At 43.8% G+C, this 16,133-nt stretch overlaps 2 protein-coding genes across 3 annotated transcripts in view; one reads left to right on the top strand and one right to left on the bottom strand.

The window, feature by feature from the left end:
- DCLRE1B (DNA cross-link repair 1B) overlaps positions 1-16,133 on the top strand; it is a 51,038-nt gene that overhangs the window by 30,960 nt on the left and 3,945 nt on the right. Inside the window, exons 1-3 of one of the 2 annotated variants that reach the window (XM_008542135.2) lie at positions 11,610-12,096; positions 12,778-12,943; positions 13,304-13,486. In XM_008542135.2, coding sequence (XP_008540357.1) covers positions 11,908-12,096; positions 12,778-12,943; positions 13,304-13,486 — 538 coding nt within the window. In that variant the 5' untranslated portion in view covers positions 11,610-11,907. Of the gene's footprint in view, positions 1-11,609; positions 12,097-12,777; positions 12,944-13,303; positions 13,487-16,133 lie in introns of those variants that run through there. The other variant, XM_008542136.2, reaches the window with a different exon arrangement.
- On the bottom strand, positions 2,762-11,440 carry AP4B1 (adaptor related protein complex 4 subunit beta 1). Its single transcript, XM_008542131.2, has 11 exons — positions 11,317-11,440; positions 10,927-11,116; positions 9,298-9,522; positions 8,708-8,838; positions 8,187-8,334; positions 7,140-7,636; positions 6,027-6,110; positions 5,181-5,284; positions 3,955-4,162; positions 3,455-3,736; positions 2,762-3,194 (listed from the first exon to the last, which is right to left on the bottom strand). The coding sequence occupies exons 2-11, from the start codon at positions 11,037-11,039 to the stop codon at positions 2,767-2,769; spliced, it is 2,220 nt and encodes a 739-aa protein (XP_008540353.1). The 5' UTR covers positions 11,040-11,116; positions 11,317-11,440; the 3' UTR covers positions 2,762-2,766.

The raw sequence follows: 16,133 nt of genomic DNA, 5'->3' as shown, positions 1-16,133 counted from the left end.
AGTACTCCTAATTTTTACTGAAAAATAAGGCCAGGATTTTTTCACTCTCACTTACTTCTCTTGCCACTCTGGCCACAACAATTTACATGCCTCTCACAAAAGCCTCATCTCATTATATCACTGGCTCAAAGTCCAGGATCTTGTTATCTGCACCAGGTATGCGTGTGAATGAGGATTCTTGGGTACATCTCCTCTCAATGTGGAGACCTATAAATAGGAAATTAAGTTATTTGTCTCCCCTCCCCTAGACACCCAATATATGAAAAAGGGATAGAATAATTGTAACAGAACTCCCATGTAAAAAAGGAGGGAGAGATGGAGGCAAATAACAGCCACTGGTCCATAGTAATAAAATTATGGTCAAGAACCGTGCAAATGATTGTCTCTGCAATGTTTCAAAGCACCACGGTCATTGGTGGGCACTCATTACATGTTACATACTACCTACCAACTATGACAGACATTAGAAGGCCATTTTCCTAAGGGCACAGTATTAACTACCCTTATGGATTTTAAAGATGAGCATCTACTTATATCATATCATAAAACCATATATCTGCAGAGGTTAGAGAGAGCTCCTAGGGAGAAGAGATATTAAATAATTAACTTCATGGTATATTTAAGTTTTAGTAATTTTGCTTACAAATTAGGAAAGGGTCAACATTTCAATTATAGTCTTTAATTTTAAAAAAATCCAATATACTCAAATTTATACCACTTACATCCTGTTCCCTTGTAACACTTCAAATTGGCAGCACTATACACTTCGATTTTATTTCTTTTAGTGCCTAATTGAACATTCATGGTTTAACCAACCAAGTCAAAATATGGAAAAAGCAATTCTGAAGCTGCTCTGATTCCTCTACTTCCAGTCCCTGGGGATGCACGGCCTTGATCAGTCATTCTCAACTGGGGGGGATTTTGACCTCCAGGGCACCTTTGGCAAAGTCTGGAGACAATTTCAGTTGTCACAACTAGGGGATCTGTTGGCATCTAGTGGGTAGAGGCCAGAGATACTAATAATCATCCTACAGTGCACAGGAAAACCCTCGACAACAAAGAATTATCTGGCCTCAAATGTCAATAGTGCCATTTTTGAGAAACCCCAGTCTAGATGGAATTCCATCTATTATTTTCTGTATAGTTGATAAAATATAACAAAACTCATTTGAAACACCAATCCCAAAACATCATCAGAATCTAATTACTTAGAGCTATTCATTCAATAAATATTTACTGAGTAACCACTATGTGGCAGGCACTGTGGAGATAGAAGGAAAGAAAGACAATCACTGTCCTTAGAAATTGTCCAGTGCGGACAAACAACTCACAAAATCCAGGCGCTTACCAGAAAATTCAATACTTTCTGTTATCTACTTCTATTAAGAGCCTAGTTGAGAGAAGGGATGGGTGAAGATTATTTGAAAGATATGCAGTCCATCTATATATCCAGGCAGTAGAAGTCCTTGAATTCAGCTGGATGATATTTGGATCATGTCAAGTCCTTGAAGAAATGCGTTCACTAAGCTCCATGTGAAAGTTATGCTCTCTGCCTTCACTGAAGAAGACCATAAGAGAGTCACGTGAAACCCTTTACTAACTTCCCCTAGGAATCTTATATATATCACAGTGCCACCTATGTGAGACTACATGTAAACTTCTTTTAGAAATTAGAATTGGAATGTTTCTTCCTCTCTGATGACAACTATACAACCATTTCTCTTTTCTCTGACTGCCAGATCACTTACAGAGCTAAATCTGAGGCTCAGCTCTATCAGCTATGTAGGCCCTTATGGCCTGAACATTTGGATACTTCCTCATCCCTTAACTCAGCTGGTCTTAACTGGTATTTTCATTTTCCCTGTTCTGGATTCTCTAGTTATTTATACTTTACCATCATTTTATTACATCTGTTCTTGCCATAAGTTGTTTCAATTAACATATAAAATTGTGGTCAGTTATGGATAAAATTAAAAGTGAGGAAGAGTGACAAGAACACAGCTACAATAGTGCTGCTAGACATATGCACTGACTGCTTTGACAGCTTGAACGAGACCCTTAATGAAGGCAGTGAGGGTCACAGAAAACTTCCTGAAAGAGCTCATGACCGAGCTGCATACTGACAGACAGACTAGGTGTTACTTAAACAAAGAAGGTATAGGGGTGAGGAGATGTTCTAGGCAAGAAATAAAAACAGGTGCCAAAGCACAGAGGTGAGAGAGAGCTTAGTGCATTCAAGAAACTGTAAGTGGTTTGCTTTTGCCAGAAGAGAGGGTGTTTTGGGGAGTGGGGAGACATGACACTGAAGAGTTACTTCAGATGCCACAGTAAGGACTTTGAACTATGGCCTAAAAAAGCATGATTACAAATATAAGAACAGTCAGCAATTTATAGAAATAATCAAGGAAAGAAGAGATGACTCCTACAAATGATGACTCTATCAGTGTCCACACACATCAGGCATCTTTAATTAGTAACACAATCGCTCAAACTGATTAGAAAAGAATCCAAATCCTATTCTTACCCCATTCCCATCCCCTTACCAACAACACTAACCTTTACATCACCTGGAAAAATGGGGTCATTCACCAATAGGTATGAGAGGAATAAGTCAATGGTCTTTGGACAAAAACACAACAACCCTCATTCTTAGATTTCCCATTCTCCTTTGTATTTGATGCTATCTGGACTCACAAGCAGCTCTAATAAGAAAAATTAAGGCACTCACAGCTATTCACCTCACTTAGAAAAGGCAGCAAGAATCTGTTATGATTTTATTTCTCCAATTGTTCCAATCACAGTTTCTAATACAGAAATAAAACCATTCAGTGCCTCAGTCCTAGCCTCATTTTGTTTCACGGAGATCTGCATTTCCAAGTTCTCGGGCTCCAACAGCAGTTCTGTTAAGAACAGACAGCCAGTATCATCCTGTGCACTGAGGTAGGCTTTCCATGGCTGCGCCCCTGCCCTGCTCATTGCAATGGTCTGGATGTTCACTACTTGCAGGGCCATCTGGAGGGTGTCAGGATGGACTGCTCCCTGCCAAGGGAGTACTTGCTGATGAGCAACTTTGAGGTGAAGCCAAGTTTTCTCAAAACATTCAGCAGTAAGCTGGCATTTGGGGACTAGCATGAGGGCTCCAGCATCAGGGAGTTCTTGTACCCTCTTCTTGTTCTCTTCAGGAATCAGGGGTCCTAAAAGAGTCAGAAAGCTTGTGTAAGAGATGTTCTTAATCTATAGGAAGTACATTTTTCATCTAGATTTCCAGAAGTACACAATATGACTTTTATCTTTGGATAAATGGCTTAAATAACCAATGATGAACTTCTTTCTTGCTCACAAAGACTTCAAATTTACGCAACAGTCTAAGATTTAGCTAGGGTATTCTACTTTCTCTACCAGTCACTGCAAAAAATAAAGATTTTTCATGACAAGATATAAAGACTATTTTTACCTGATGTGGCAAAGGATGCAGTGTTAGGAAGCTCTGGGCCACAACGCTCTGCCCCCTGACATTTAGAGATGGTTGCCCAGCGGGCTTTGCCATATACTGGCACCAGTGTGTTGAAGTCTGAAGCCCAGCTATTCACAGGTCTTTCTGCCTGATCCTCCAAAAGTCCAAGAGAAGGGTCAGATTTAGGGCTACACAGGATCCGCTTAACTTCATCAATGCCAGCTAAGAGGAGGCGATAATAGAAGAGACCTCGGTCCCGTACTGCCATATCCTTTTCTTCCTCTGAGGTACGACAACAGATTGAGTCAGTTAAAAACAAAAGCACTCCTTTTTTACCCCTGTGCCAACCAAAATAGGAGAAAAAAATGAAGGAGGGAGGAAACGCTAGAAAACATTAACATTTTATCCTTAGGTCCCAGACATGACTCAACAAACAATGCAAGCTGTGAGAATTTTTACTATTGGTTATGGCAAGTGATATTTCCTTCTGAAGAACCTACCGATGCAGTAATACAACAAACGCCCCAGCGTGTCCTGGCACTCAGCAGGTCGCGAGAGGAAAAGGCGCAGCAGGGCAGTGAGTAGCTCCATCTTAACAGCTGGAAACGTCTCTGACTTCACATTCTCCACAAAGTCTTCCAAGACATAAGGAGCATTGGGAATTCTTTCCCCATGGACACCAAGTAGCCAAATAAGTGCCTGCTTCCCCTAGGAAATGAAGGAACAAGAACAGGTGCTCAACATTTGGCTGTCCAAAACACAGAAGACAGTAGACAGTTGCAGGTTTTGCTTTTCCCCTAGCGTCAGCAGAAAAGGTATAATCTTTTATTTACTTCAACTTGGATTGTATCAATTCCGCCTACCACACTCTCTACAACAAACAGGAATGAAATTCTACCGCACAAAAGAAGACTCAAGACTGTCATAGTCTATGTTGACTGAGCAGTAAGGCTTCCTCAGCTTTGGGGCCTCTGACCCAATTTGGAGTTTAATGTTTCAGTGGAAGCTACTGAAAGATTTCTCTAAATTACTTCATGAAAGTGGTGATTAACCTAGAGTGCATATCAGAATGAGCTGTGAAGCTTCTTAAAAATATATGTGTCTAGGGGCTGGCCTGGTGGTGTAGTGGTGAAGTTCACATGCTCTGCTTCACCAGCCCAGTGTCTGCAAGTTTGGATACCAGGCACAGACCTATACCCTGCTCATCAAGCCATGCTGTGGCAGCGTCCCACAGACAGAATAGAGGACTGGCACAGATGTTAGCTCAGGGCTAATATTCCTCCAGCAAAAAGACAAAGATTGGCAACAGATGTTAGCTCAGGGCAAATCTTCCTCACCAAAAAAAAAAAATGTGTGTGTGTGTGTGTCTAGGTCTACCACTCCTGAATATTTAAGTCAGTAGACCTGTGGTGAAGCCCAGATATTTGTAAAAATCCCACAAATGATTCTCATTTTCATTTCAGCTGAAAACTCCATGGCCTAAATTTCTAATTCAAAACTGTTCAAGAGAACAACAGAATTAAAGTATTTGTGATAAAAACTATAGCTAAATCCTAATGTTTTTTAATTTATTTTCCACTTACACCCAAAATAGAATCTGAGGTGGCAATTAACTCTAAGAATTTCTACTTCTGATACTGGGTAGAAAGAATAATTAGATTCCATCTCACAGAGCAGTCCCAAGCATTCCCCCTTTGCCTGGAAGTAAAGGCGAATTACAGTCTACCTCACTATCTTGAATGTTCTCCTCACAGCCGGGCAGGGCCTGACACACAGCTTCCGTACACTGAGGACACAACCAAACCAGGTCTCGGAAAGTTTGCACCACCACTACAACACAGCTCAGGATACAAAAGGACAAGATTAGAGCCTCCACGCAGGAAGGAATCTGAAGAAAAGTAATACATTCAGACTAGATTGCTGGGTGGATTTCTGTAAAATGGGTGTTGGAGATGTGGTCAATGATTATCTGAGAAATGTGTGACGTGGGCAATAATTTCTTAAAAGAACGCTGCTCTTAGCAGATTGCCATGAGGATAAATGAGCTAATGTAGGCAAAAGCACTTGGTAAAATGCAAAGCTGTATGCAAATGTGGGGTAGTGTTGCTGTTGAATGATACTCCAAAGACAGTATAAATGGAACCCCCAGAGTTGGGACTAGGGTGAAGCAAGGTGCCAAGGGTGTAAAACTTAAGAAGACACGCAGGGTCAGCACTTGCACGAGCCTGAGAGTGAGTGCCTCTTTAAACTTTTGCATCATAGGCACCTTGCCTGCCTCACCCTAGTGCCAGCCCTGGAAGCCACTGCTTACAGTATGCTACCTTAAAGCAAAAAGAGGGGTAAAGGTGGGGAAATAATAAGCAAGGTCATCCTAGTACCTTCATTATCTATAGAACAGCCTTGCATACCCTCTACTGTGTTAGATTTATAGACTCTCTGCTTCTCAGATGGCAAGAGATGATGATGCAAAGAAAAGTTTAAACGTCTTTGTTATTAAACAATACTTTTTGAGCAACTACTATAGGCCAGGCAATTGACAAAAAAAAAAAAAACCTAGGGAGGCAGTCATTACCTGTGGTAATATGATCTTGTCGAAGCCCCAGCAACTCTGTTAGAATCTGCACACATTGATCCGTGTAGGTCCTGGCAATGCCGCCTACACAGGAAGGGAAAGGAAAGAAAAGCGTTAAGTCAAATATTAGCACCTCATTCTAAAATAATTCCCCACCAGCCAAAGACAAAGAGGACCAAAGATACTTAAAAAATCATCCCTTGCTTGATGAAATAAGAATCTAAGTTTGCTATTAGGGGAACTTCGGTAAAATAACTTCCCATTGAACAAGGTTGAAAACTTTCAGTAACAAAGGTATTTATGTGCCAGCGCGATATGAGGTACTGTTCACTGCAGCACATCCGCACAGGAATATTCCTGCCGGGAACATGTGACAGCAGTCTCCTGACTGTAGGATTTCTACTTTCCTCTTTGTTCCCTCTTCTCTGCCCCTAAAAAATACTTTATTCTACACATGAGGGTTCCTTCTCCTCCTCCACATGAAGCTCTCCAAAACTTAGCTGCCCAGCTGCTTTCATTTTGTGAGTCACTCTAGCCTCTTAAATTCCAGAGTAGTATGAATAAGTCTGTAAAACTCAGGATTTATTCTGTGTTGGTCTCTACTCAGCACAATACATAGCCCATAGTAGAAACCCAACAAACAACGGGTGAAGTGACATAGGACTTTGCGTCAGGAGAGCTGGGTTCCAGGCCCAGGTCCGGAACTGTATGACCTTTTGATAAGTTAATAACCTTTTTGTGACTTGAGTTTTTTCATCTTTAAAACAAAGTTAATAACACTTGTCCACTTTTCCTGACTGCCTCACTTCATAAGGCTGTGTTGAGACGATACACAGGAAGGCATTCTGGAGAGTAGACAACAAAGGCAATATAAACTTTAAGTATTATAGTTTGAGTTATCTGTATTCTCTATTCTGGAAGATATGGCAATACCAGTGTTGACAAAAAAACTTTTTTTGTCCCTCTCCCCCTTATTTGTAGTCATTGACCCAATTCTTCAGTGCACAGTACTTTGTCTCTGAAGCAAGATTCATTCCCCTTGCTCTCTATGGTTCCACAGCTTTCTAGCTGGTTGGTCTAGGCTCTCAGAACGAAAAAGTAGCAGATACCCACCTATGGCAAAGATGGCAGCCTGCGCAAAGTCAGCAGACACATCAGTACAGTACCCTCGAAGTTCCTCTAACACCTGTTGCACGTTCTCATCATTCACCAGCTCACACAGCACCTCCACCTTCTGTAGCTTGATGTAGTGGGGCTCCGAGTAGGAGCAAAAAAACTTTTTGTAGTGGCTGCTAAAGTGACCTGGCAAACTATGCAAGATCTGGCGCACATGACAGAGGGCAGCAAAACAGAGCTCGCGGCTCTCTGAAGAACAAGCAGCCAGCAAAGGCCCCTTGACTTGCACAAGCACATCAGTTTGTACATGGGGGAATTTTTTTGCCAAGATCAGAAAGAGTTTGGTGGCTCCCATAACCACGCCTGGGCTACTGCTCTTGAGAAAGCTGTCCAACAGATTGAGAATGTCAAACAGCTCCTCCTCACTGCGGGGTTGGTAGCGTAGCAGAAAGTACAATACTTCAGCCTGGCCCCACTGGTCCAGTTTTGACATTCTATCCAAAAAAAGAAAAGAAAAGTGCTGTTTCAGCAACAAAATTAGGATCATCTCCCTGTTACTGCCATGTTACCAGTCATCTATTCATCGTAACAAGGGGAGAATTCTTGAAAATAGGCTGTGCCATAATCGAATTATTCTTTTTACATACTATTTAAAATATTTTATACAAAATAGGCTTTCAATTCCAAGATCAGTTTACAGTACAAATGCACACTCATCTAAGGCCAAAGACATGATCACTATACCCTAGATCCAGACTCTCTACATTTTAAGACAGCATAAACGGCTTAGTTTGGGGAACACAATGACTAGAGGACAGAATCTATCCCCTCAGGATGTTCCTGCCATCTCTTGGTATCAGCCAAAGAAACTAAGACAAATAAAAGAAATCTTCTCAATGAAATACGAGGAAGTTAATAGTTATAGTTAACTTTCTTTACCACTCTACAGAAGTTGTTCAAGACCTCTCCTTAACTCAACACATAGATAAGATCCCCTGGGATGCAGATCTTATCATAGCAAAAAGAGCACTGAAGCATGCAAACCGATTTAAGAGATGGTGGGCGATGGGCTTATTGATGACAACACCTCCTTCCTGTTTCAGAATTTCCTCTAGAGACCTCAGGCAGTTCACAACCACAATTGGATCCTGGTCACGCAGCAAACTGTATAATTCATTTACCAGGGCACCATCTGTAAAAGAGAACAAACATCTCAGGCAAAGAAGAAAAGCTTCAGAGTCGCAGGGAAAAAGCCAGAGTGTAACAGCTCCAGACAGACAAAGCTGAACTCGGCTACAAAAATAACAAAGGCAATAACAAAGCGCAAGGCAAAAAAACTGCCATTTCCAGGCTGTTGTAACTAATGCAAAGGATCTCACCTGGACCCCAAAGAAAGGACTTCTCTAATCTCAGAAAATACCAAGCCCTGCATCCTACTTAAAGAGACAGGTACAGAAGTAGGGCAACATTATTATTTTCTACCAAAGCTACAATCTTTTACAAAGGTACACATAGAATGGAGGCACAAAAAAATGTTGATCATGATGGATTACACTGAAACTCACCCACTTCAGAGTCTCCATGAAGATTATGCATCTTGGCACAACCAAGGACTGCCACCCTCCTGACATACGAAGCCTTATCATGCAGACCATTGAGAATAGGCTGTTGGATATACTCCTGCACACCAGGCATCCTGAACAACACATCTTGAAGTCAGCCAAATCCTAAATACTAGTTTTGACATAATTCAGCCTCTATTCACTTAACAAAGGGTTTAGCAGATATTTGAACGTGCATCTATCAGATCATAAAGAACTGGAGAAAGCTGCTGCCATACTTCAAAAGCCATACTTGACTTTTCATTTGGAATCATGCTGCATTGGCAGCAAAAATATACATATACATAATTGTTTAGAAACCTTTAACCAAAACCAAGAACTATTTCACCAAGAGTGAGGGTGGAAAACTCCCTTTAATGAAACCATGATATAGTTTCTTAAACCAAAGCAATGGCTCAGAACCTGAGTTCAAGTTACAACAGTGTTTCCCCCAATATTAAGGAGCTCAAACAAATTGTCAGCATTAAAAACTTGTCCCATGAGCTCCTGAAGTCATCAGCCACTGAGAAACAGGCAGGGAAGAGGGTGCTCACCTGAGGCTACACATGCTCCGTAGGGCCAGCCCTCGCACCATCGGATTGGGGTCCGAACAGTCTTTGCACAATGTATTGATGGCCAGGAGAGCCAGATCTGGTTTCAGGGGGGCATATGTGCACATGTACAGATACACCAACTTCTTCTGAACAATATCTACAGTGGCACTGGCCTTCACCATTTCCATGAAAACAGCAGACATGTCCAAGCCCTGAGTCATGTGCCTAAAACCAACATACATAGCAGGAAGATGTAAAATATATAATCGCCAACATACAACAGAAGGCATTTTACTTATGCACGCCCTGGTTATCCAACTAGATTGTGATCTCTTAGAGGGAAGCAACCAGGTCTACTATATCACACAATACTTCACACCATGGGCGTGCAATAAACGTTCTTCTATTCATTCAATAAACACTTACTGAATTCCTAGTACATTCCAGTGAAATTCAGCTTTTACATTCCAGGGATATGCTCTGGGGACATAATTTTGAATAAGGCATGGTTTTAGATCTCTAGGAGCTCAAGGAACCAGACAAAAACACCACTAATTACACTACGATAGATAAGTATCATAACTGAAGTAACAGAGAAGGTGCAGTGGGGATCCAGAGGTCTAATATTGCCAGGAAGTCATAAAATGTTTCCACAGAGGAAGTAATACTTTAGTTGAACGAGCAGGAGTTGCCAGTCAAGTGTAGTAGATAGGTAATGATATATGCTATGAGGCATGTCTACGTGGTACACTATTTTGAGAATGTGCAGGTAGTTGAGTTAGCTGGGTCTTCCTTGGACTTTGCTCTGTAGATCACTGTTTCTCAAACTGTGGTCTCCTACAGCAATCTGATGGGACACTTAATATGCAGATTCCTGGCTTCCATTCCATCCCACTGAAATCAGAAGCACTGGATTGGATGAAATATTTACATTTTTTTAAAAGCACCCCAAGGGACTTTGGGGCATACTAAAGTTTGTGATCCACAGCTGTAGGCAAGAGTTATATGTTCAAATACATATGTTGGAAAACTCATTCTGGCTGAAATGAGGCAAGGTGACCTATTAGTAAGCTACTGCAACTGTTGTGGTAATGAAACCAGAACGACAGCAGCGCTAGTAAAAAATAAGTAAATAAGAGGATGGATATTTAGAACTACGAATTCACACCATCTGGCTTGAGAAGTGAAAATCAAGTATCATCAAGACTGAGTCCCACGCTTGGTCAGCTGGGTGTGGACATTCATCAACACAAATATAAGCGGAAGAGCAGGTTTGGGGAGGGGGAAGGATGTAGGTGCTATTTTGCATGTCTTTGAAGAAATATCCACGTGGAAATGCCAAACAGGCAGCAGGATATGTGAGTCCGAAGATAAAAAGGAGGTCTGTACTGGATATAGTATTATAGATCTGGGTGTCAGCAGTCTAAGTTCAAGATACGGAGGAAACCAACCGAGTAAATGAAGTTAACAGACGTCCCACAGGGAAGACTGAGATGGCACTCCAGAGAAGCAGGAGGACCAAACCATACAACTGCCATCAAGTATGGAAGCGCATTTCCTCGCTCAGAGCGGCCAGGGGTAGAGGGCCTGACGGGGGCTGCAGTGGGGGGTTAGGGTGTTGGGGGATACCTAATCACTCGCTGGATGACATTCCGGTAGCGCAGCCTATCAGCCTGAATGTGCGGGTTACACAGAGCCTTCTTCAGCTCCTTCACTACGTCTTCGGAGCCAAGGTACGGCATCTTCTCCAACAGGCCCGGGGCGGTTCCCCCAGATCACTAGGTAACTCGCGGGCTCCTTCTAGCCCTGCTGTGGGAACCTGGGTAAGGAAACGTCAGTTAGTGAAGAGACGAAAGGCGTGACCTCGCCCAGCCACAGCTTCCCCAGAGCCGGGCCCCAGGCCCCAGCACACTCAAACTTCAGCCCCCTCCGCTCCCCGGCCAGCCTCCCGCCGGGCTCTTCGCTTCCCTCCCGGGACGTGCAGGCTGCCTCGCTCCGCGCATAGACCTCTCCGGCTACCTCTAGGCCTTCGGCCCGATTTCCAGCCCGGCAGCCGACAGTCCGCAGACCCCGCCCTCTCCGGTCCAGCCTTTCTGGCGCCTCCACGTGGTGGCCGTCACGGTTAGGCCCAATCACGCTTTCTGAGGAAGTCCCGCCTCCCCCGCGAGCCGAGCAGCTGCCACTCACCCTCTCTGGGCGAGCGCGGAGCGCGGCGCGGCCCCCGACCTTAGGGTGTCGGTCCCACAGGCCCTCGCCTCCCGGCGCAGCCGCACGGCTCCCTCTGGTGGAGCTGCGGCAGACAGTCGGAGATCGGCTACTTGGGCCTGTCTTCGCCCGGCAGTGGGCGCTTTGAGTGCCGGGCCTAGACCCCAGGTCCCGCCCGCGGCTAGAGGCGCGATTTTCGATTCTTCCTCCGACTCCCGCGAGCACCGTCACTTCCTTCTTTCTGCCACTCTAGTAACTTATTCGTCTACTGGGCTGGCTTTCTCTCAGGATCTCTGGCCCTGGTCTTGCCCCAGCATGACTCTTTTCAGGGCGCCGTTGTGGGAGCCTCACGCAGGAGGTCTGTTCCCATGAAGATCCCACTGGTGACTCTCCAACCCCGCCACCATGAACGGGGTCCTGATCCCCAATACGCCCATCGCCGTGGACTTTTGGAGCCTGCGCCGGGCTGGTTGCGCACGGCTCTTCTTCTTGTCCCACATGCACTCGGACCACACCGTGGGTCTGTCTAGCACCTGGGCCCGGCCCCTCTACTGCTCCCCAATCAGCGCTTACCTCTTGCATCGTCACCTACAGGTATGGGGGGCTACAGTCGGCCTCCGAGAGCTGGTCCAGGCGTCTGAGTGGGGACTTCCTATCTGTCACAGCCGTGGAGTCGCAGAGTAGGGGCCAGGAGGACTGATTTTTACAATGCAGGAATTGTTTGAAACCAGAAATGCATCTTTAGCACAGAATAGGAGTGTGGCTTCCAACTGGCCGACTTGGGATGTTTCGGCACCAAGTTGGGGAGATCTTTGAGTCCAGCCAAGAACTATTCCTGGCTTTGCACATAAGCTAGGCCAATGTTTCCCAGACTTGCCTCATCCTAAGAATCCACCTAATGTGCTGGGTAAATATACAGATTCTCCAGCCCCTCCCCATACCCCATCTGATTCAGTAGCTATAGCTAGTGCAGGTCCTGGAAACCTGGTTGGGATTTTTTTAACAGGTGTCCCCAAAGGATTATGATGATCAGGAAAGTCTGAAAATCGCTGACTAGACTGTTTTCTGGATCTTTATTTAAAATTGTACAAAGGGTAGGGTGGAGAGTGGGAGGAGAAATGGTGAATTGTTTGGGAATCCCCTTTACAGCTTGGGCTCCTGGGCAGCTCAAGATTTGGTCAGCTTTCCGTGATTGGGGAAAGGGATGGTTCCTGATCCAGGGAGGTATCAGGGAGGGGAGTCTGTGTTCATTGGGATGCCCAACTGTTTCCTCAGGTATCCAAGCGGTGGATCCGAGCCCTGGAAGTTGGTGAGAGCCATGTCCTGCCTCTAGATGAAATTGGGCGAGAGACCATGACCGTAACCCTCATTGATGCCAATCACTGCCCTGGCTCTGTCATGTTTCTCTTTGAAGGCTACTTTGGAACCATCCTCTACACAGGTGGGCCTCCCGGGGGGTCCCTCCTACCCTCCCAGCCTAGACACTACTTTTCCTGAGCAGCCTTAACTCATAATGGAAGTCTGGAGGTCTCCTAGCCTCATCCCATATGAGCACAGTGACCCTTTCTCAACTGATTTCTCATTTAAGAGTCCACACTTTGTAAAGAGTAATCCAAAAACAGGAACAGGATGGAGACATTTCCACAGAGAAGCTATACTGTATTAGTTCAGTACCAGACTCCGTGATAGTTTTTCCACAGGCCAGTAAGAAAATGCCCATCTGTTTGTTGTTTGAGGTGGGAGAGGCTTGTCTTCTGTTCTTTTGTCTCTAACTCTCTACCCACCCCATGTTCTTCTTCAGGTGATTTTCGGTATACGCCATCCATGCTAAAGGAGCCAGCCCTGCGAGTGGGGAAACAGATCCATACCTTATACCTAGATAACACCAATTGCAACCCAGCCCTGGTTCTTCCTTCCCAACAAGAAGCTGCCCGCCAGATTGTCGAGCTCATTCGAAAGCACCCACAACATCACATAAAGATTGGTGAGTGCTTTCCTTTCCTTTTTCTCTCTCCCGTGGCTAGTGAATCTAGATTCTTTCGGGGTTTCTCACATCTTTCAATCTTGGTGCAGATCTCCCCTTCTCCTTGAAACCTACCCCGACCACCTTATCTAAAATCGCAATCTTCCCACCATCCATACTCCTACATTCCCAACTCCTGCTATCTATACCAATTCAACTTCTCATTTTTTCATGGCACTCATCACCTTCCAATATATTCTATACATTTTAATACGCTGTTGCTTATTGTTTATTGTCTAGCCCCACTTCCACTGCCACACACACACACTCACACACAGAGAAATATAAATTCCTTGAAAGCATGGACAGAAGTAAGAAGAAATCTTGTGTGTTTGTGGAACAGAGAAGCAGCAGCCAGTATGACAGAGGCACAGTGGGTGAGGAGGTTGGAAAGGCAGGAGGGACTGAAGTACTCATAAGCCATTTTGAACTTGATCCTAAACGCAACCATTGCTCTTAGGACAAAGAACTATTGAAGAGTTCTAAGTAGGAGAGGGACAGTATTGCACTTATCACCTTAACAATGTATTCCATAATTTACGTATTTGTTGTATTTAGTTTTTATTATCTGTGTCCTCTGCTAGAATGTAAATTCCACAATGGCAGGGCTCTTGGTTTTACTTATGGATATATCCCAGAGGCCTAGATTATTGCCTGATGAGGCATTCAATAAATATTTGTTATATGAGTGAATGAAATTTATCAGTATGTAGATATTCAAGTGAATGTTATGCTTAAAATTAGATACATTGAAAAACCAACTAGATGCTTGTTCTAGTGATTCCACATAGTACACTTGGAGACTCTTCTTTTGGAATTGGCTTTTGAGATAGTTTATGAAAATCAATTTTTGTTTTTAAAATGTAATAGATTTGGTTCTAAATCACTTTTATTTTTTTGAGGAAGATTAGCCCCAAGCTAACATCTGTGCCCATCTTCCTCTATGTTATATGTGGGATGCCTGCCACAGCATGGCTTGATGAGGGACGTGTAGGTCCGCGCCCAGGATCCAAACTGGCGAACCCCAGGCTGCCAAAGTGGAGCCTGTGAACTTAACCTCTGTGCCACCGGGCCAGCCCCCCTAAATGACTTTTTTGACTCTTTCCAAAATTATAATGAATCCACAAAAGGAAAAAATTTTAACACCATGATGAATATTTTAAAAAGATACACCCCAATTCTGAAAGGAGTTTCAAAGTAGGGTTAAACAAAGGCATTGAAAAAAAATTGTATACTTTCTAGCATGACTAGCAAATTGGTTGAGAAATATCCCCTACTCAGGATTGTTTGGCTGCTCATGAAGAAATATCAATCCTAACTATTCTTGGAGTTTTCAATGCAGAGTTTTCCCAGACAAGCACAGCTGGCTAGGAGGGTGCTGTAGAAGGGCTTAATTTTGCAAATATATAATAAGCTCCTATGTGCCAAGTATTCTGATAGGCAGTGGGAATAGAAAGATGAATAAGATATGAGGGCTTACAGTCTAGTAGTAAAGGACCTAGAAAAAGTAAAAAAAAAAAAAAAAAAAAAGTGAGTGGAGAGGAAAATGGAAAGGGAAAAGAAAATCAGCTACATGTGTGCCCAAAGAGTGAGGTTTTGAACCATGATGAGAAACAAGATGGATATTAAAAAACCTGTAAGTTCTTTAAAGGAGTTCACCGTTTGGTGGTGGACTTGAAATACACCTTCAGGAAAGGCCTAGGGGCCGGCCCGGTGGCGCAGTGGTTAAGTGCGCACGTTCCGCTTCTCAGCAGCCCAGGGTTTGCCAGTTTGGATCCCGGGTGCAGCCGCGGCACCGCTTGGCAAAAGCCATGCTGTGGTAGGCGTCCCACATATAAAGTAGAGGAGGATGGGCATGGATGTTAGCTCAGGGCCAGTCTTCCTCAGCAAAAAGAGGAGGATTGGCAGCAGTTAGCTCAGGGCAAATCTTCCTTAAAAAAAAAAAAAAAGCCTGAAAACAACTATTAAACAACATGTCCCGTATCTGTTACCATAACCGTTACCCAAATTTAGGCCTCCATTTCTTTCTGTGTAAGTACTGTTTGGGCCTTTTAACTGGTGTGTCTGCTTTCAGTGTCTTCTCCTCCAGGCCGTTGAATTACACTGCTGTCAGTTTTTTTTCCTAAAGCCCTGCTCTGGTCATATTAATCCTGTGATTAGAATTAGCCATGTTCCTGCTGCAGACTCTTCAATGGCTCCCCTTCAATTACAGAATTAAGGCCAAGCTTCTCAGCAGTACATACAAGGCCCTCTACTCTATGGCCCTTGCTTCCCTCTCCAGTGTCATTTCTTACCAGTTTCTCCTTTGTACTTCAGTGGCGCCAAACTGACCCGTCTTAAAATGTTCTCTACCATCCCTTCTCTTGCCACCTTAACTCATCCTTGAAGACTTGGCTTAGTTGTCATTTTTCAGGAAACTTTCCCTAACTCTATCAACTGGTGGATACTTTTTTATGCCCTCTTAATACTGTGTGCCTCTCCCCAACATGGCCCTTAACCACCTTGTTTCTGGGTCCCCATGTAGATTATACTCCTTGAGGACTGAAACTTTGTTTGTTTTCACAGGGCCTAACACTTGATAGATGCTTACCTTTGTTGAACTGAATGA

Source organism: Equus przewalskii, unplaced genomic scaffold (assembly GCF_037783145.1).
Source record: "Equus przewalskii isolate Varuska unplaced genomic scaffold, EquPr2 ChrUn-13, whole genome shotgun sequence".
In the NCBI taxonomy this organism is placed as follows: domain Eukaryota; kingdom Metazoa; phylum Chordata; class Mammalia; order Perissodactyla; family Equidae; genus Equus; species Equus przewalskii.
The sequence above is the reverse complement of the archived record's forward strand: the minus strand, read 5'-3'. Positions and strand labels throughout refer to the sequence as shown.

Coding starts and splice junctions, on each gene's coding strand:
- AP4B1 (XM_008542131.2), bottom strand. CDS start 11,039: ATGCCGTACCTTGGCTCCGAAGACGTAGTGAAGGAGCTGAAGAAGGCT. Junction 8,335..8,707: donor TCATGGAGACTCTGAAGTGG/GTGAGTTTCAGT, acceptor TCTCTTTTACAG/ATGGTGCCCTGGTAAATGAA. Junction 3,195..3,454: donor TGCATCCTTTGCCACATCAG/GTAAAAATAGTC, acceptor TGACTCTTTTAG/GACCCCTGATTCCTGAAGAG.